Source organism: Pseudorasbora parva, chromosome 6, assembly GCF_024679245.1.
Source record: "Pseudorasbora parva isolate DD20220531a chromosome 6, ASM2467924v1, whole genome shotgun sequence".
NCBI classification, from domain to species: domain Eukaryota; kingdom Metazoa; phylum Chordata; class Actinopteri; order Cypriniformes; family Gobionidae; genus Pseudorasbora; species Pseudorasbora parva.
The window spans coordinates 38,971,422-38,993,561 of record NC_090177.1 but is presented as its reverse complement, the minus strand read 5'-3'; the positions used below and the strand labels follow the sequence as shown (position 1 = coordinate 38,993,561).

The 22,140-nt window shown below is 39.0% G+C and overlaps 1 protein-coding gene across 3 annotated transcripts; it reads right to left on the bottom strand.

Annotated features, from left to right (window-relative positions):
* Positions 1–2,460: 2,460 nt before the first annotated feature.
* smpd2a (sphingomyelin phosphodiesterase 2a) lies at positions 2,461–21,249 on the bottom strand. Of its 3 annotated transcripts, none has more exons than XM_067446884.1 (11): positions 21,058–21,249; positions 20,728–20,888; positions 18,618–18,714; positions 17,574–17,650; positions 13,298–13,391; positions 12,111–12,200; positions 11,903–11,985; positions 11,693–11,825; positions 11,501–11,605; positions 8,737–8,890; positions 2,461–5,998 (listed from the first exon to the last, which is right to left on the bottom strand). In XM_067446884.1, exons 1-11 carry the CDS (start codon positions 21,061–21,063, stop codon positions 5,601–5,603), a joined length of 1,398 nt encoding a protein of 465 aa, XP_067302985.1. In that variant the 5' UTR covers positions 21,064–21,249; the 3' UTR covers positions 2,461–5,600. The 3 variants fall into 3 exon arrangements, with proteins under 3 accessions (XP_067302985.1, XP_067302987.1, XP_067302986.1); XM_067446886.1 differs by having other exon boundaries at positions 2,462–5,998; positions 20,728–20,850; XM_067446885.1 differs by having other exon boundaries at positions 2,462–5,998; positions 20,728–20,807.
* Positions 21,250–22,140: the final 891 nt, after the last annotated feature.

Sequence of the window (22,140 nt, the reverse complement as noted above, 5' to 3'; positions counted from 1 at the left end):
GGACCAACACAATATTAGTCATATTGCCTTTTGATATAGCTGGGAATTGTGATATCGTGGAACAGTGGTAAATCATGTTTTTTCCAATCATGTACCATTGTAAAATATCACAAAATATTTTATTTTACTTTTCTTTTGTAATATTTAATTTATTTCATTTTATTTATAAAGGCATCAAAAACATCAAATTCTTAAAAAAATATTTTATTAAAATGTGTCAGTAAATCTTGCCTCAGTTCTGTTTCCATACCATACTTTGCCTTTAAATTGGTGGATTTATCTCCCACAACTACATAAGATTAACATTAAAGGATGTCACTTTTCCATCGCTGAAAAGTGTGTGTGTTCTCTCTAGTTATTAGATAGAGTTATAGAGTAATACGTTATTTTATAGCAAACTCTGCTATTGTCAAACTCTGTTACCGTCAAACTCTGTTACCGTCAAACTCTGTTACTGTCAAACTCTGCTATTGTCAAACTCTGCTACCGTCAAACTCAGCTATCGTCAAACTCTGCTATTGTCAAACTCTGTTACCGTCAAACTCTGCTATTGTCAAACTCTGTTACCGTCAAACTCTGTTACCGTCAAACTCTGCTACCGTCAAACTCTGTTACCGTCAAACTCTGCTATTGTCAAACTCTGTTACCGTCAAACTCTGTTACCGTCAAACTCTGTTACCGTCAAACTCTGCTATTGTCAAACTCTGCTACCGTCAAACTCTGCTACCGTCAAACTCTGCTACCGTCAAACTCTGTTACTGTCAAACTCTGTTACCGTCAAACTCTGCTACTGTCAAACTCTGTTACTGTCAAACTCTGCTACCGTCAAACTCTGCTACCGTCAAACTCTGTTACCGTCAAACTCTGCTATTGTCAAACTCTGCTACTGTCAAACTCTGTTACCGTCAAACTCTGCTATTGTCAAACTCTGCTACCGTCAAACTCAGCTATCGTCAAACTCTGCTATTGTCAAACTCTGCTACTGTCAAACTCTGTTACCGTCAAACTCTGCTATTGTCAAACTCTGCTACCGTCAAACTCTGCTACCGTCAAACTCTGTTACCGTCAAACTCTGCTATTGTCAAACTCTGCTACCGTCAAACTCTGTAACCGTCAAACTCTGTTACCGTCAAACTCTGCTATTGTCAAACTCTGCTATTGTCAAACTCTGTTACCGTCAAACTATGTTACCTTCAAACTATGTTACCATCAAAATCTGCTATTGTCAATCTCTGCTATCGTCAAACTCTGTTACCGTCAAACTCTGCTACCGTCAAACTCTGCTACCGTCAAACTCTGCTATTGTCAAACTCTGTTACCGTCAAACTCTGCTACCGTCAAACTATGTTACCGTCAAACTCTGCTACCGTCAAACTCTGCTACCGTCATACTCTGTTACCGCCAAACTCTGCAATCATCAAACTCTGTTACCGTCAAACTCTGCTACAGTCAAACTCTGCTACAGTCAAACTCTGCTATCGTCAAACTCTGCTACCGTCAAACTCTGCTATTGTCAAATGCTGTTACCGTCAAACTCTGCTACCGTCAAACTCTGCTACCGTCAAACTCTGTAACCGTCAAACTCTGCTACCGTCAAACTCTGCTACAGTCAAACTCTGCTATCGTCAAACTCTGCTACCGTCAAACTCTGCTATTGTCAAATGCTGTTACCGTCAAACTCTGTTACCGCCAAACTCTGCAATCGTCAAACTCTGTTACCGTCAAACTCTGCTACCGTCAAACTCTGCTACAGTCAAACTCTGCTATCGTCAAACTCTGCTACCGTCAAACTCTGCTATTGTCAAATGCTGTTACCGTCAAACTCTGCTACCGTCAAACTCTGCTACCGTCAAACTCTGCTACCGTCAAACTCTGTAACCGTCAAACTTTGTTACCGTCAAACTCTGCTACCGTCAAACTCTGCTACCATCAAACTCGTCAAACTGTTACCGTCAAACTCTGCTACCAAAGTTATTTTTACATTGCCTAATTTGTCTGTAACATAGTTGACAAACAATACTATAAATAAATTACTTTTCGTTAAAAGAAAAAAAAAAAAGTAACTTGGGTTTGGCAAACACTGAATGTTTTCAATACGATACTGAACGAATTTCTGCTAGTGAAGCTTTTTGAAATGTAAAACATATCTCCAATTATAGAAAGAAAAAAAACCTTAAAGATGCAATCCATAAGGTTTTGCAGTCTAACAGTTGATAAACATAACTGCATGCTTGCGGAAGAACTTTGCAGCCGGAACTACTTCTCTCTGTTGATGTCTATGGCGAGTCACGCAGGGACTGTGCTCCTCCGCAGCGGAAAATAGTCTCAATATAAACCCTTATTATAAGTGACCATAATGAATCAGAGTAAGACAAAAACAGTTTGAAAAATGTATTCATGTTGTACATTCTCAATATATAATTTTTGTAAATCTTGAACACAAAAAAGACAGCACCTTTAAGAACACAAATGATCATAATCAAAGTTTACATACCCTTGGTTTTAGCAGTTATACTGTATGTTTCCTCTGATAGTCTACGAGTCCCTGAATTGTTTCTCAGCTATAGAAAGACATTTGTTATATTCGTTAGAATGTGACGTGTGGCTATTGGATTGTGTAATGTTCTCATGCTCCAGTGTGGAAGATGTGAGATCTCCACAACTCAGTGACAAATCTCGCAGGACTCCAAACATTCACTCAGCAGAACAAAACAATATAACTACACGCTTCAGTGCTTCATGGCGCCAATCTTGTGATCAAACACAGAAAGCTGTAAGAGTCGTATAACTCTATATTATAATTGACCCTTCTTTTACAACCACACCTGGGAATACTATTTTCTCATACCGTTAACAAAAGAGTGAATGAATTCATTTGTTTTAAATATTAGTTATGATCAAAGGGTTTCCCAAACTACTTAAAGAGTTAGTTCACCTAAAATGTACCATTCTGTCATTATTTACTCTCCCTCAAGTTGTTCCAACCGGTTTGAATTTCTTTCTTCTGCTGAACACAAAAGAAGATATTTTTGAAGAATGTTTGTTACTAAACAGTTGATGGTATCCCTTGACTTCAGTGGTGCCTGAGTGCCTCGCAACTACCGACATTCTTTAAAACATCTTCTGTTGTGTTCAGCAGAACAAAGAAATGTATATAGTGGATTGGAACAACTTGAGGAAGAGTAAAGGATGACAGAATTTTCATTTTTGTGTGAACTATCCCTTTGAATATTGTAAAGACCCACTAAAAGCATTTGAAGTCTAATGTAGAAATATTAGTATGCAGTATAATATGCTAAAATAGAACTAAAACAATATCAATATCCTCTTTTTTTTGTATAATTATCTTCCATGTAGATTTATGACCAGTTCTGATGCTCAGTGTTGGTGCTTTCGGCTTTGGTCAGGGGTCAGCATGGGCACCCTGACTGATCTGTGTCTATGCAACCCCAAACGCAACAACCTGCGATGCTCTGTGTATTCTGACACCTTTCTATCTGAACCAGCATTAACTTCTTGAGCAGTTTGAGCTCCAGTAGCTCGTCTGTTTGATCGGACCACACGGGCCAGCCTTCGCTCCACACGTGCATCAATGAGCCTTGGCCGCCCATGACCCTGTGGCCGGTTCTCCACTGTTCCTCTTGGAGCACTTTTGATAGAGACTGACCACTGCAGACCGGGAACAGCCCACAAGAGCTGCAGTTTTGGAGATGCTCTGACCCAGTCGTCTAGCCGTCACAATTTGGCCCTTGTCAAACTGGCTCAAATACTTACGCTTGCCCATTTTTCCTGCTTCTAACACATCCGCTTTAAAGACAAAATCTTCACTTGCTGCCTAATATATCCCACACACCAACAGGAGCCGTAATGAAGAGATAATCAGTGTTAATCCATCGTCATAATGTTATGCCAAATAATTAAATATAAAATATAAATATTACAATATAAATATATTAACCTAAATATGTTGTCAACTACCCATTATTTTGTAAAGAAACCAAAAACACCTTTTTACTACCTTCAAATGTATTGAAAGCATAAACTGTTGCTGCTGTTTTTATCTTCACTGAAATCAGTTTAGTTTCACTGGAACCAAGTGAAAGCTAAAAATAAAAAACGCTCTCTAACCACAGAAAACAAAGGTCTCTACAAAAACTCACAGGCGACTTGTGTTAAAAAAAAAACAAATTGGTATTGCTCAGTCTTCAGTTACACAAACCAGAGATCTATTCACTTCATTAAACTAATGTAGGTTGCACTTTATTTTACAGTACATCCACTTTTAATGTGTATTTTCTACAAACGTTCTGAGCAGTGTAAGGTAAATACATGGGTTAAGTTAAGGTTTAGAGGTAGGTTCAGGGTTACTACCTAGTTATTACTCAGTTTGTGTCATTACTTCAGTAAGTACATAAGTTCATGTGAAACAGAAAAGGCTAACATAACAACTGCTAAATATTTATGTTTTAGAATTTAGGGTTAACAAGTTGTCTTCTTAAGCTGGCTTTGTGGTCAAGAGCAAGAGCACTATCTTGTGGAAAGAAAGGGAATTATTTGAAACACCCTATAGTAAATCTGAAAATGCTTTAGAATAGTGATTTATTCATTCATGATTAAGATGAACTGACATTCAGATGCCTAAATGTGGTGCTAGTAATACTTCAACAACAACTCTTTAAAAAAAATGCCTGTTTCAAGTTACATTAAAATATCCGTTAGCATAGACAAGCCCAGAAATGAATAACTCGCCCTCACAGAAATGAACTGGGTTTTCAATCAGGCCTTCAAGATTTTGAGTTGTCAAAATGCAAATGAGCAGCGGCTCCGTAATGATGTAATGCCTCCATTCACCGAGTTGAGGTAGGCAAAGCCTCAGAGAACTGATCTCGGGTCAGCTCTTCAAGTTATATCCTAACAGCTATTATGTAACACTGAGGTACAGTAACCTGATCCCAGACCAGCACTTAGGCCCCATTTACACCTGGTGTTAAGATGCGTTTTGGTCGACTGGATCACAAGTGGATGATACTAGATACAGGTGTAAACATATTTCAAACGTTTTGAGTTTGTCCACTTCTGACCACTTCCAGAGGTAGTCAAAGGGAAAACGGCCAGATTGCTTTCATAGTGTAAACGCTCATGCAGTCCGATGCGTTCAAAGACCCCCAAAAGACCGCCTACTTACTTAATGAGTAAACATTATGGGATGTGGCTAGACAGGCGGGATTTAAACTTTGTCGGCTGGAGACCGAAGTTTGGTTTGAAGATAAAAAATGTCCCAAGCACGATGTTCTCTCAGCATTCCTGATTTCTAACACACTCACAGCGTTCGGCTGGTCTTGTGGCTGTCAGAGCAGAAATTAAAGCTGATGCTCTCTATGTTCAAATTGTGTGCATTAGATCGAAAGATCTGAAGAATCTCATACATTTACCCGGCAATAGACCCTCCCCTCAAAGAAATCAGGACAGAAGTGGTTGAAAGTGGAAAAAAGTGACGGATTAGAACACCAGGAGTAAACGGGAATGCGTCTCCCTTGTCTACTTGTGATCCGATCAACTAAAACGCATCTTAATAGCAGGTGTGAGCTTAGGGATCGGCGTTATTCCTCCCGTTTACAGGGACCCGACGGCTGGAGCTCAGGAGATCCGTCGGGAGATGAAGATCCAGACACTCTACATCCTGTCAGTTTAGTCTGGAGCTCGTTTGAGGTCAGCAGCATCTGGTCTTCAGTCTCTTTCAGGACTTTGATGTGTGTGGTGAAGAGCACGTAGAGTAAAGCTCCAGAGAGGACTGCGCCCATGCACACGGCTCCCAGAAACCCCACGACGCTGAAGGAGAAGTGGCACAGGCAGGGCAGGAAGGCCAGCAGCAGGAGCAGCAGAGCGCCGCACATCAGATGCACGGCTTTGTCCCGGAGGGCCTCGGTTTGACACAGGCCTTCCTTCACCACCGCACGCGCCTCGGCGACCACCTCCATCTGCTCAGATACGGGGAGCGCTGGAGGATACACAATAAAAACATTCAATTGACTGTTCGCAAAGACCTGCCCCCTTTGGTTACTGTTACTTTGTCCGACAAGCCATGGCGCTCTCACAGCACACACCACGTTCTCACGCAGCGAAAAACACATCGCAGAGCAGAGAGGACACTGACAACACACCGATAAACAGGACAGAGCAGGTTACATTTAACATGAAACTAAGTCGCAACTCTTAAATGTTAAAGAAATTTAAACAATGAATACCATTTTGTGGCTCTTTAATGTTTGGTGACAGGTCGCTGTAGCACCTCAATTCAAGCGGCTCATGAACCGATCATCTCTTCCTTCCAGTTAATTTCTAGTATCAAATAAACATGAATGAACATCAGAAGGAATGCTGTTTCAGCCACGGAAAGACATCAGTACACACCGTTTTCAAGATCAAGTCCACTGATGTTAATCTACTAACTCTCCTGACTGCTTTGTCAGACAAAATGGCCGATGGCGGATTATGATTGGTCAGATCGCATGTCAATCAAACTCCTGTCAAAGGGTGAATTCTACATAGAAATCACTTTTACTGAGTTTATAATATCATGGTTTAACTGTTTATTTCAACTGTTTGTAAGATTTTTCAGTTTAGTTGCTTAAAGAAGTTCCTTGGGTGTTTTCAACTAAAACTTTTTTATGCTCCTTCATTTACATGATAACAGCGTTTTGGGGCCTGAAAACTAATTTTTGGAAAAGGGTTTCAAAGTGCATGTTTTGAAAATGTTATTGTCTCATTGTGAACTACAAAAATGTGAATTTCTGAAAACGGTGACCTCATGTATTACATGTTCAGACCATAGACTGTAAAAAAAAAAAAAAAAAAAAGAGGGACTTCACTTCTATTGTAGAAGAGTGAAGCCGCCAATGTACCAATATGACTGACTGATTTGGGACCTGCTCCTGCGCAGTAGTGAACAGGAAGTAGAGCCGCCCACACTCCCGCAGTATCAGTTAGTATAGTTACTGCAGAACAGCTCATTATGTCAGCGTGAAATAAACAGTTACGGAAATGTAGAAATGAAAGCTAAAGCTCCAGTCTTCTTCCAGAAATCTCTGAAAAAGTCTGTTGGTGCCTCAGTGAGAACTTCACTCAAAGAAGCCGTCAATCTCAGCTGTCATTCATGATGGCCCACCCCTGTTTATATAGCATCAAATAACTAAAACCAAACGTATTTAAAAAAAAAAAAAAAAAAGAACAATTGAACTTACATCAGCTTGATGAAAGCTAGCTAAAATGACAGAAAACATCTTTGGCAAACAATTATCTGAAGTGAAATTTGATTGTTTAGTTTGTCCCGCGTCCCATTAAAATACATGGAGGGGTGGGGTTTAAAAGCTATCCTGGGACCAACCACCAAGAGGCGGTTGAGATAATTTAGCTTCACTTTTCAGGACGCGTGCGGCACACTTGGTTCAGGCTATAGGCGCGTAGTGTTTCTTAACAACGTGACATCGCCATCTACTTGCCAGGCATGAGTAATACAGCATTTCTTTTTGTCATTTTTGGTACATTGCTGTCGTGTTAATGCACCCTTATGCTCATGCTACTGCATGTCACTGATCAAAAAATACAATACAAATTTAATATTGTAATATATTATTATTATTAAGATTTACATAAATGTTTTCTATTTAAATATATTTAACGCATCCCTGCTGAATAAAAGTATTAATTTCTATAATTACTTCCCCTAATGTCGTTGGACACCCGTCAGACCTCCGTTCATCTTCAGACACAGATGAAGATATTAGTGTTGAAATCCGGTGGCTCAGAAAGGCCTTGATTGACACCAATATCATTTCCTTTCCTTTTTTTGCGCACAAAAACTATTCTTGTCGCTTCATAAAATGATTGTAGAACGACGTCTTTAGTGCCTTTATGGGTCTTGAGAGAAGAAATGACATTGGTGTCAATGAAGGCCTTTCTGAGCCGTCGGATTTCAACAAAAATATTTTCTTTTGTGTCTGAAGATGAACGGAGATCTTACGGGTGTCGAATGACATTTGGGTGAGTCCTTAATAACATAAATACATTTTGGGGTGAGCTATCCCTTTAATAAGCAGTGATTAGGGGTTTATTGAGACAAAAGTTGTAGTTAATAGTTAAGTAATACTGACAATTGGACCCTAAACTGAAGTGTGACCCTAAAATCTTACTGATCCTAAACTTTTGAATAGTAGTGTTCAGTTCGGGCAATTATTTTACAGTCTTTATCAGTACGTCATTATGTTTGCACTTAAATTCCCCTCATTATGCTCAATAATTCAACTCTGAATACTGGAAAGATTGGTTGCTCTGATATATTGCAAACACTCCTCAAACCAGTGAAACCTACATACCATAACTCTCATACGTTTCTGCTATTCTGTAGGTAATCCTGTATTCCAGTTTTCCCACATTCCTTTTGTAAACTGACGCAAAATACCTCCATCTATCTTATTTAAATGTAAATTCTGTCACAGACTCTCACAAGTAAATGTTAGTTAGTGTAAATTGTTAAAGGAAAGTTATATTATTGTAAATTGTCTTCAAATTTTACATATGACTTCCAGCACAAGACCCAACGCTGTACGGAAGAATCACACAAATGTATGAAAATTAATATTGTAGCTACTTTAATGGCGAATATATTGGCATGTAGCTTTTTTTAGGCCCAAACACATCACTTGCAACATCATAATTTGCTTGGTTATATGTACTCACCGTTCCTCCAGCCGTGCTGTCTGCTGTCCTCTGACCGCAGAAGGGCCAGTTCAGCTGTCAGCGCCTCATGGTCCGAGTACGGAAAGGGTTTATCAGCCACTGAACCCTTGGTAGTGGACAGGGACTCACATCTCATGTTCACTTTCTGGGAGCTCTTCACAATAAGAAGAAGAAACACAAATACTAATGTCAACTATGGTATATGGAAGAGCAGCGTGAATACTTTACATAACATCTACGTTGTTTCACAGAGTAAAACAAAAAAGGTTGAGTAAATAATGATAGATTTATATATCAGAGGCGAGCGGTGGCTTTTTTTAACCAGGCATGCATTATGTCAAAAATACGTTGGATGGGTTTTGTGTTCGCCATCATCAGATGATCCTCAGTTCTGCGCAGCATAATATCCGTACGGATTCTTAATGCAGTTACTGCGACTACAATTCATCTTTTTCTCATTTAACTACAAGACTAACAACCTGCACCGGGGCAGAGCTAGACAGGGCTTACTTCTGTGTAGACATAAATTCACCTATGGCTAACTATGTGTGTCAGAGAAATAGGCTAGGCTATTATAAAAATAGGCTGTATGTTAACTTTTTTGCACATAGCACTGGTGCTCCAGAGGTTGATTTGTAGCACGGCTCAGCACAATTGTAGCACGCATATAAAACGTATGTAACATCTCATAAAACAACCACGGGTAGCACAGTCCGTCGCTTAAATAGGCAGGCGACCGGTAAAAGGACTGATAATGTCTCATAGAGGGCACGCAAAATACAACCCTTAAAGGACAACTCGGGCGAATTTTTAAGTTTATCTTGATCATTATATCTTTGCGAGTACAGTCTATAGAAAAAAAAAAAAAAGCGGATTGGTGCTTGCAACACGGAGTTATTACAGTTAATGTTCAGAGCCCCCCTTAGGTAAAACGGCAGCTTTGGGGGCATAGACGTAACGGGTGTCTTTGTGCCTCTCAGACACAAAATGCAATTAAAATGGGCTGTCCAACATGAACAGGTCCCTCACACGACAACGAGATGTGTTTAGCCACTTAGCCATTGTTTAAATTCACCTGTTTTAGGAGGCTACCTGTGTCTCGCGCTGAAGTCCCGTGGGAACGCTGTTGTAGCCGGAAAAATAGTCCAGTTGAGAAGAGCATCGTGTTCATGAAGAGGCTCTGCTCATCAGCTCCTCGGTTCTCAGTATTGAATGAGTCCGAGATAAACGGTTTTCGATTCTGTCCTGCTGATCCGAGGGCCGCTGCTCGTTCAGTTACTCGCTCATGCTCAGTATCAGTGAGTTCATCAGATCTCTCAGCAAAACATGTCTCAGTTCAGTGAACCGTTGGAGTTACAACATATAATTAAAGACATTAGTTTATTTATATTCAGAGGGACTGTCACTCATGTCAGAAAGTGAGTAACTAAAGTAACGTGTGTGATCAGCGCTGATTTGAGACGCGAACCGTTTAGAACGATTCAGTCCAATTTGGTGAACTGGTTCGCACACATGGCTTGAGGAAAGATGTGCAGTAATTTAAAATAATCGTGCTTTACACACACAACGCTCTTCCCAACCGGACTGCCTTTTTTCCGGCTACCGCTGAGTTCCCACGAGACTTCAGCGCGAGATACAGCTAGCCGCCTAACACACTATTTCGATTAATTTAAACAAGTGGCTAAACGCATCTCGTTGTCATGTAAGGGCCCTGTTCATGTTGAACAGACATTTTAATTGCATTGCGTTTTTTTTCCATAGACTGTACTCAGAATAGACTGAGTACAGAATAGACTATAGACTGGTCCTTTAACAGGAACTTTTCAGACAAACATTTTCTTTCTCTGCCCAAAATAGTGAACAGCAGGAATGTAACACTTATTGCTTACCATTGTCAATTTTAATTATATAGCCTAAAATCTCTGACTACAATCCAAACAAGGTTCCTTTACAATTCAACCTATCAACAACTTTAAACATAAGTAAAATTCAATCTTAAGGGGTATTTCACCGCTGGGAAGATAAATATGTGTATTTAAATCGGGTCATTTATGTAGTAGAAATGTGAAATTATTTTAGAAGTTGGTGCCTTCTAGACTGAGAAAGACCAGAAAATATTATATTTTTGGCTCATATGGATAACGAACAACAACACGCAGAATGCACTTGCTTCGCTGCCCTACCGTCGTTTCAATTTTTATAGAAATAAAATAATTTAGCTCAGTTAGAGAACAGACACTACAATTCTGGGGGACATGATCATTCTAATATACTACCGGATTTCTACTGATACAAAGCTTAATGCTAAATCACTGAGTACCCCTTTAAAGAAGGTCTACATTTCTCGTTTTTCTTCATGGAGATAACATGGAAAATTGTGCCATGCATAGTGGAAGATTTCTGCCACCTGTTGGTAAACAAGCATTTTTAAATTGAAAATGGCATGAAATTAGGAGTATAACCAGTTGATGGCTGCAGAGGACCACTCATTAGCCATAATTTCTCTCGCAGATTATAAAAATGACTGATAGCTAACTTTAGTACTTTGATTTTTCTTAAGAAGAGTAAGGTCTCTAGAGTACCCCGGTCAGCGCATGTGCAAGCAGTCGAGGGACCCTGAGAGAACGGCACGAGGCCGGTGGCGTGGCAATGATAATGCACCAGTCTAATATCTCTCACAGATATCACAACCATTTATACACACAGTCACACACACACAAAGAGCTGTATAATATTATAAGATTCTTTTTTGAGATTCATTTACCTTGAATAGTATATAATCAATCCTGATGCCCTTCTCAAAAGGAATAAGATCTTGCTTCTTTGTGAAGTGATTGTCTGCTATTAGCGTGTGTCCGTCATCACAGCCCTGCCGAGAGCAACAGAAAGTGATGCTTCTGATAGAAACAGGACAAATAAACAACCTGAATATACATGTGAAAGGAGGCGAGCTCACATCAAAGATGTCTGTTTCAGTATAGCAGTCTCTGAGCCCAGTGTGGGATCTGAGGAGACGGTTTCCAAGGTCCTGAGGGTGCATGTTCAGATCCCCTCCCAGAATCACCAGGTCTGCTCCACAGGACGTGTGGCTAAAGAGGTCATACGGTATGAGTTTCAGAAAGGTATGTGACCTCTTTTCTCTAGAACAATCTAACTTTTCTCTTACCGCACAAACTGCAATAGTTCCCAGGACTGCACTATTCTGTGTGGTAGGTATTCATCTTGAGCCCTGGAGTACTCTGCATGCAACTGAGAGCACAACAGTATCATTACTGAAGGTGCACCATCTCCAGTTACTCACAAATAAAGCAGAGCATGAAGAACACATCTCAAGACCTATAAAGTCAGATCAGACTTTAGAGACAGTGACTTACATGAGTAACATAGACGTGCACCTTTAACCCAGAAACATCAACAGTGACTAATCCAACTGCTTTGCCTCCAAACCAGTCGCCATGGTGCAGCTGAGATGAACACACACACACACACACACACACACACACACACACACACACACACACACACACACACACACACACACACACACAAAACATCATGTTATTCTTTGTGTTGTTTCATGAATCATTGTACCATCAGTATAAGGAAACAAAACATATCAGATATCTCTACCAAATCAAATAGTGCTTATTACAGAAATAAAAGAATGTAGGTACGAACTGAATTAAAAGTTTAGGACACTTGGCTGTATGTTAATGCACTTAGCTGAACTTAAGACTGCTTTTTGACCCACTTAAGTACATCTTTATATGTAATTTAATACTTTTATTTTACTTTCCATGACAGAGTTCCAGATAATCTTTTCATTACTGGTGCTGCCAGTTTGCTAAGCTTCAAATTATTACTAAACAGCGAGCACAAACTAACTGGCAGCCCTTGTTTTCATTCTTTCCTTCAAGTGGAATATATTAGTGGAGTAATTTAGGGAATAGTGCATTGTGAATGAAGGTATAGGGGGCGATTTCAAACATAACATTTCTGTATGGTAGTATATAGTATGCAATTTCAGACAAAGATATTGTTTTCATTTGTCACACGTCTCCTAGTTTGTTGTGAACTTGAATGTCTGGTGGTTTGTGATCCTCACTCTTTAAAGTATGATGTTCAGTTGTTCCTCTGCCTCTATTTACAAAGCCGGCAAGTGTATGATGCCTTGTGTTTTAAAACCTAAAAAGTTGTGGAGTGTATTCCAGCCTAGACTCACACACGCAGTGAAAAATAATGTTCAGTCAGCTGCTCACTATCATAAAATAAACCTTGACAGGGTGCGCAGAACTCTAACATGGAGATGTATTACACAATGATTAACTAAATAAAATAAATATATAAAATATTTATTGAGTTTTTTAATGTGAGAAGACTGCAGAGTTATATATGAGAGAACTGGAAAAAAATATTATGAACCACATTATATAGATATAGAGATAATAATGAAACTATCCCAGCTACAGAATTTAAGAAATCAGTTCCTGTCAATTATAGTTTAGCATCATTATACAAAAATATCTGATGGCAGTATATATAGTGTCCTGGAATAACTTACCATATATGGGTAGCCATTGAGAGAGTACTGGTAGAGCAGAGCGTCCTGGATTCTGTGTTTGGAGAAGACCGCAAGACCACTGCCAATGACTCCACTGTAAAAACAACACACAGCATCCTTTAAGTATCTCTCATCTATGAATACACACATTCAGCTGGACATTTTAATTTATTTAACCAGGTTAGTCTCATTGAGATATAGATTCTCTTTTTCAAGACAGACCGGGACAAGACAGCTGAACAAAATAGATCACACCATCACAAAATAAACACAAAAAAGGCTAAGACAACACAAGTGCATTTCAACATTGCATTAATTGGCATTAATTAATACATTTGCACATGTGGATGGACTTGTGTTTTATAGATTTAACATAACCTTTAAACTCATTTAATGAAATAAGACAGTGTAGTTTTAAGTGTTTTCTGTAGGTCATTCCAAGTTAAAGGTGCACGTAAACGTTAGCCCGGCCTGTCTTAAATAGAGAAATAACATTCGCAGTCTCCAGATCTCCACCGATCGGGTGGGACGAGTAATAAAAAATAACATTCCAATTAATCACGGATCGATGAGAGATGAATCATGGTGTTTGTTTGATAAAGACGTTTTGCGAGCCCTGTGAGCAAATCATTCCGGTTGCCGTTTCCCCACACGCTTTTAAAACAATCGCTCGCAGGTAACCAAATCTCCCCTATGCAAATTATATCCAATCCTAGTCATGGCCGTTTTCTTCCAAGTCTTCATTGCGGCACACCCATAACATCCGAGCATTTCAGGAGAGAGCCTCAAAACCAGAGTAGAAAATAGCCTATGACTTAGTCATTATGATGTTTTTGAATGTTAAAATCACGCGACAACATAAGTTGACATCAGACAGTATTTTTTTAAGTCAGTTAATGACACCTTTAATCGATAAAGTTGTGCTTAATCTCTGTCGAAAACAGTTTGCCGGCATTCATGCGCCGTCCTAATGGTAGCTGCACAACAATAAATTACTGCATACCATCTGCATAAAAATGTAAAAATGCATGTTGAACATTTTTCCCCAGACAGTTTATATGAATAGTTAATAAATGTGGCCCTAGAATGGAGCCCTGTGGGCTGGTGGGATGGAGGGAGCTGAATCCATAGCTTTCAAGTTTTTTACTTTTTATGGCTAAACTGTAGCCTGGATGCAAGATGAACTTAGCCCCGCCCACAACATTTTTAGGTCGGGCAGTTCGGTCTGGCTTCGCTCCATAGAGGAGTAATTATCCCCGAACAGAAACTGTTCGGACCAATGAAATCATCAGGGCAGGCTTTAGACGATGACGGACAGATGATCAATAGAAACGTAATCATGCACGTCATCAAAGGGGCTTGGATTATATTTCTTCGAATCCTAAACGGAGAGCTTGTTTGTATATCCATTCAGCTTCACAATTTCTCTCAGAAATGATGATCATGTTGGACAAGTACTCTGTGTATCATTCAATTATTTTATTTTTTTACAACACCGGCAAAGATTGTGTATTCGAGCCTGATACCAGAGCGTGTGCAGAAAACAACAAGTGGGAAAAACGCGGACTTGGCAACACAGTGCAGTTGAACTATGTTGACATTTGACAATGCGTCGCTTCATAGCTCTGATTGGTTGCAAGTCTATCCAATTGAGGTCTTTCCTGGTTCGGTTGAAACACGCCTCATAATTCGTTCTTTTCTTTTAAACGTATTTCTTAATCATTTGCTTGAAGTGGATATATTCACACATGCATTATTCATTCCTTTTACCATGGTGAATGGGCAGAGTAATGGCTACTTTTGTAGCGTTAACTGTAGATACAGCAGTACTGCTTCCTAGATACGTTAGATGATTACAAATTCTGTCATTTCAGCTTTATTGATTGCATGCCTTAAGATCAATGCTTTTTTTCTTGTCTCATAATGATAAGGATGAGACATAAAGGTCGACTGAAGATACTCAACACATTATGGAATATTCAGTCAGATAACTCAAAATAAGTCTTTAAACTTCTTAAAGGTGCAGTAAGTGATTTCTGAGAAACACTGTTGATATCTGAATTCAACCCAAATGAACACACCCCTCCCTTCATTGCTCTGCCCCCAAAATATAGAATTACATGAGATGTAAGAGGGGATGTCTCTTTATCATAGGAGAGGTGAAGAAGAAGAAGAATGCCTCACGAAAAGATGAATGAACAAAAAATGAACATACAGTACACAAGAGTACAAGCAAGCGTTGGTTGTCAGCAGCAGCACAGCAGCTCCAGACAAGCAATGGCACTCAAAAATGTCCTGTTATTACAGGTAACATTACAACCACAGCATATCTCGGTTCTGTGAAACATCGCAAACCAATGTTACTCAAATATGGAGCAGAAACAGCGCAACCTCGCCGTCTGTTTTCAGGCCTTCCCACTTCCTTCACTTTCAACACGTGTCCTTAAACTCTTGTCCGATCACAGCCAGTGATATTCCTCTGAGCTTTTCTCTTTTGTAATGTGAAAGGTGGATTCTGAAATCCACTGCCGCTTCAGTATACCTGTATATATCCGAAATAAATTCATAATCAAGGCCTTAATCAATATGTATTCTCTTATATTATTATAATGATTTTTAATGATTCTTTCCAGCTATGATTTTACTTAGCTGTGTGTGTGTGTGTGTGTGTGTGTGTGTGTGTGTGTGTGTGTGTGTGTGTGTGTGTGTGTGTGTGTGTGTGTAAAATTATGTGTTACAGATCAGTGTTTAGAATGGGCATCCTAAGAGATGGGTGGATTTGTTGTTCTGGGCAAGCTGGCATCTGCTCCAGACCTGGAAGGTCAGGGTGAAAACATCAACAAGTGACACGTCTATGGACACGTGAATCTGATTAACTGACGTGTGGAAAATTACCATGACTGTCCATTTTCTCTGAGCCAATCAGAATCATCCACCTTGCAGTAATGACGTGGATAGACCTTGAAAACAGTATAACTGTTGGGACAATTGCACATATATTACAACGGGACGTGCTGAGAGCGAGTGCGGCCTAAGAACTCCTTGTGAGATTTGAAGCTGGCTTCTGCTGATGAAACTGCAAACTATTCTTCAGTACATGTTTCTTTAATTAATTGCACTTCTGACTCTAGGTCTTCTTTTTAACATATCTGGTCTCTGGGTCTAAACTGTTACCCCAACAAATGTCTCTCAGTTATCTCTCTTTCTACAATCTTTCATCAAATCTGCTAATTGCTTGCTCTCTCTCGTCCCCCATCATGAGTAGACACGCCCCCTACTGCTGATTGGCTCACTCTCCCCTTCCTCATCAAGAGTGGACACGCCCCCTACTGCTGATTGGCTCACTCTCTCTCGTCCCTCATCATGAGTAGACACGCCCCCTACTGCTGATTGGCTCACTCTCCCCTTCCTCATCATGAGTGGACACGCCCCCTACAGCTGATTGGCTCACTCTCCCCTTCCTCATCATGAGTGGACACGCCCCCTACTGCTGATTGGCTCACTCTCCCCTCCCCATTCATGAGTGGACACGCCCCCTACTGCTGATTGTCTCACTCTCTCTTCCCCCATCATGAGTGGAAACTCCCCCTACTGCTGATTGGCTCACTCTCCCCTCCCCATTCATGAGTGGACACGCCCCCTACTGCTGATTGTCTACAAGTGTATTGTGCTACTTGGTCCAATCCACTTTCAACAGCGTTTCTCAGAAACCACTTACTGCACCTTTAAATGGACAGTTCACCCAAAACTATTACAAAAATTATAATTTATTCACTTATGTAGTTACAAAACCATATGTCTCTATTTTCCCCATGAAACACAAAAGGATAACTTTTGAAGAATATCCAACCTGTTCTTTTCCATACAATGAAAGTGTGATGAGGGAAACCAAACATCTTTGGTTCCTTGTGTCCAAAATGTGACACCAAATTTGTTGGTTCGTTTTCAGTGAATAATCACTTTAATGTTGGTCTATTTCTGACAGAATGATGTTTCCACAGAAGAAAGAAAGTCATACAGGCCTGGAATAACACAAGGGTGAATAAATGACAGAATTTTAATTTTTTTGGGTGAACTCTCACTTTAAGTGGGGATTTTATTTCCCGCCTTTTGACCAGGATCTTTTTTCTTTCTGCATTACTCTGGAATGTGTGAGAGCGTCTAGCCGCTTGATCACTAATCAGAAGGTTTCAAAGTCTCTCTTTCAAAATCCCAATCGCTTTGAAGTACAAAGCTACATTCAAAGTCTCTCCATATAACGGTAAGATGAACTGACCTCTTGAAATAGTGAGAATAAGGATGAGAGGAGGCCAGCTTTCCCTTCAGGAAAAGGAAATCTTTTTCACTCCATACCTAGAACAATGTCAAAGATCAGTAAAAATGAAGTTTATGTGTATGTCTAGGCCAGGGTTGCTAGGTGTGCATAATAAAACTAGCCCATAAACTAGCCCAATGAGCATCTCTCAAATAGCAAAACTCAAAATATTCAATTCCTACACATAAAATACATGTTTTACGCAAATTGAGAAGCACTATATCATAGTGATCATAAATATAGCTAAAAGGCCAGTTGTCCTCATTCATAAAACTTAACATCTAGCAGTTTTATCACTGGTAACATATAATATATTCCAATAAAATCAGTTAAATATATAATTTATGCAGTATGTTAAACCTTTAAGGAGCGTGGGGGAAAAAAAATCAACTTATGTGACCATTTTAAAAGTTGTTTAATTCTGCTGGCAAAATGCAAACTTGGCAACCCTGGACTAGGTGGCATAGTACATTCATAAAGACATTTAATAAAAGTTTTTCATATGTGCATGTAAAGCAAAGGTTTTGGCCTCTTACACCGTGTCCTGAGCAGTTTCTAGCAATCAAATATCAACTTTCAATTACAAAAATGTCCACTATTTTTGAAGATTACAAAAACATTATCTCTGTTTCCACAAATCATCATATTCAAATGACTTCTGAAGGATCATGTGACACTGGAGTAATGATGCTGAAAATTCAGCTTTGATCACAGAAATTAGTTATATTTTACAATATATTAAAATAGAAAACTGTTCTTTAAAATGTTAATATTTCACAATATTACTGCCCTTACTGTCACTTGATGAGCAGGAGAGACTTCTCCCGAAAACATAAAAAAAATCTTTTAAAACTTTTTGGTTTTAACCAGCCACGTATCTGGTTAGGACGCGGTGTCAATCGACCATCAGGGAAGTGAGGCAAACTGAGGCGCTAAAGCCACAAGGGCTCTGGGCTGAATGATTCCCTGATGATAAGGGTGTTAAAAGTGCACAGTGCAACCCACTTCCTGTAACAGGGCGATGTCGTGCTGCTCTCTGTCCAGTAATTCCCCGATCATCTCGTACCGCTGTGCGCAGTGTTGACTGAGGACTCGGATTCCCCTGAAAAACACAAAACCGCAGTCACTATAGTCTTGAGATCTACCTCTGACCCACATAAAAAAGCCCCCGAACACACATGCAGTCATTATCCTCCACATATAAACCCAGCTGAGCTCATCATTCAGCTCCATGTGACATGCACGCTTTGATAAACTGACGTGTCATCTAAATCAGGGGAAGTATTGAAAACCACATTCTCTGTCTCAGCTGTACAGTCTCAATGTGCATTAATGCGTCTTTGCTGTATTTTCGTCTGTTGTTCTGGAACATGTTGCTGACAGTGCTGGCATCAGCAGAGCGGGAGGCCCACACTGCACGTCATATGACCGCTGCAGCCCTGTCCACTCGCGCGCGCGGGTTTTATTTTTCGTGAAATATGAGGAAACAAATGTGTATGATGACATGGGTATGACACAGGTATTACAAGGAAAGTGTTAAATATTACCCATGTCCATGCAGGATGAGTTTTTTTGAGAAAGTAAAAATGCAGAATGTTTCTTGTGATGGGTAGGTTTAGGGGCTGTGTGTGTGTGTGTCTACGTGTGTTGGGTAGGTTTAGAAGCAGGGGAAGGCGGCAGTGTGTGTGTGTGTGTGTGTGTACAGTGTTGGGAAGGTTACTTGTAATAGGTTACATAAAAATTTAAAATGCAATAAGTAGTGTAACTATTTCAGTTACTTTACTAAAATAATGTAACTGATTACATTTGATTACTTTTCTACATTCACTAAAGAATGTTTTCAACTGTTAATCATTTTCAAACATTAAAATCAGGGATAACCTGCAATTGCAAACAATATGCAAATTCAAATTAGAGCCAATCAAAAGCACAATTTAAATGACAGGAGGCATAATGCACATCAGGCAAAGCAACAAACCAATATTATTCAACAAGCCCTAGCTTTTTACAGAAAATATTCAGATATAACTTTTAACATTTGCCTAAGTAACTGTAATTTAATTACACAATTTTCTCAGTAACTGTAACGGGATACAGTTACATTTATTGGTTACACTTTATTATATGGTGTCTTTGTCACACAGTAATATTAAGTATTACATGTAACTAACTATAGGGTTAGGATCAAACTTTGGTTTATTTGAATGTAATTATGCATAATTTATAGTTATTACTATAGTAACTACATGTTACCCAATTATTTTGTAATTGAATTTACGTAACGCCATTACATGCAACTAGTTACCCTCCAGCACTGTGTGTGTGTGTGTGTGTGTGTGTCAAAGATACCTAGATCTGTATATGTCTAGCTAGCATAGTAGAACAATAAACACATTTAATAAAAGGTTTCTCATATGAGCATATAATTAAAACATTTTTCTGATCTCTCACAAAGTGTCCTTACAGTAGGGGTTTTGATAAATAGTTTTAAAGAGAGTAGATTCTAGCAATACAATATTTTGGATCAGATCATAACTAGAGAAAAGTTGTAAAAACCTTTACAATGAGGTTCTAACTGTGCGGTTTATAAACCAGCAATGGACAGTTTTCCATTAACAACATCAAATATATAACGTTACATATATAATAACACATAATATATATATATATATATATATATATATATATATATATATATATATATATATATATATATATATATATATATATATAAAACGTTACATTTGTTACAGTATATCTTTGACGTTGTTAATGGAAAACTGTAAATGTAGTGCTTATTGTTAGTTAATGCTAGTTAAGGCACTAGTTGGGACATTATTTGCAAAGTTTTACCGAAGAAAAGTAGACATATGAAATGTGACACACACAAAAGTACTTAATGTTACTATTACTGACGAAAAATACTAAATTATCCAATACAATTATTAGATAATCTACTTAAAATCTGCGCTTTACACTTAGACGTGTGCAACAAACTCATAAAACATGAATAAACAAACATGCATAATTAATTAAACAAATAAATACATTTCTGACCGCTTTACAGAAGTGAATAATGTCATATCATAAACGCGGATGCATCATTTGAGCTCACCAGCAGTTGAGAGAGAAGACGCGCAGTTTGGCGGGCCGCTCTGTTGCCATGGCGCCGCGCAGCTCAGGCTTCACCGGCTCCTGCAAGCGCGAGTCATTTGAGTGCGCTTTAAAGCCCGGAGTACTGCACAAACACACACGTATCTGGGGGCGGGGCTTAAACTAATCCACAAAGCAGCCAAACTCAGTGACACTGAAAACCCCACAGTTTATTCATTTATTAAAAGTATTTGCAGTTGGATTTAATTTTAATCTATATCATCTAATGGGCTATACCTACAATAGCCTCACTAGCATACTTTTTAAGGTACACTTTTAGTCATGTAAATACCTGCATGGGACTGCCACTCAAATCGATGCTCCGCGTGCACCACAGCCACCGCGCGCTCGATAAGATCTGCCTTTCTGAGCGCGTGACAGTCTCCTCTCATTGAGTGGTCGATAATCATCATCGTCCAGTCAAATGACCTCCACTGTATCCAGTGTATCAACTAACATTACACAGCACAAAGTAGCCCATGCGCATGACCGACCGTAAACACCCCCGTGCATTGTGGGTAATGTAGTTAACTCGTTTCATCCCTCATTTTCCCACTCCACGTGACGCTTTGCGCAAAGGAAATTTAGTATGATATTATTAACTTACACATAGTGTATTATATGCCCAAGTACACTGTAAACGCAGGCATTGTTGCCTTAAAGAGCCATTTCAAGTGATTTTCCCAATAAAAAAGCAAATTTGTTTGCATAAATTAATGTTTTAGGTTAACTATTTTGGAATATATGTAACATTTTTGAATAAAACTATTTGATTTAGATGTTAGCATTTGTTTTCTCTCCCAATAATAGAGTAAACTCAGGTAAAGTGTGACTCAATGGGTTTACACTTTCAGAGCATGGCAATGGTCTTTAATTAAAGAGATATTATTTCTTTAAATGATAAAATCGTTTTGTTTGATGGAAAATGACACTAGTGGGTGTGGCCACACCTGAAAGGAGGACCCTCATGATTAAAGGTAGAAAACCCTGACATAAGATTTCATTTTCTAATGAAAATGTTGCTCACTAAAGTGAACAAATATTATTGTAACAGTTTCTGTTTTGTTTGTTACTAGTTTCATAAAAATGAAATGCAAACAATAAAATATTGCAGGTCCACTTTGGCTGATTGTGTTAGATAAAGTGGGCCAGTGGGATTAGAGTAACCTTCAGTAATTATATTCAAATTCCTTAAATAAATCGACATTCTCTGACTATTTCATATTGACTTGTATAATTTACATTTTAGAAAACAGAAGTGAGTGTGCTGTTAGGAAATTCAAGTTAGAGATGGAAGTTAATTTCCATCCCTATTCAGATTTCACCAAATTTAATGTCAACACAACCATTTCTATCCATTGTTTTGAAATGTACA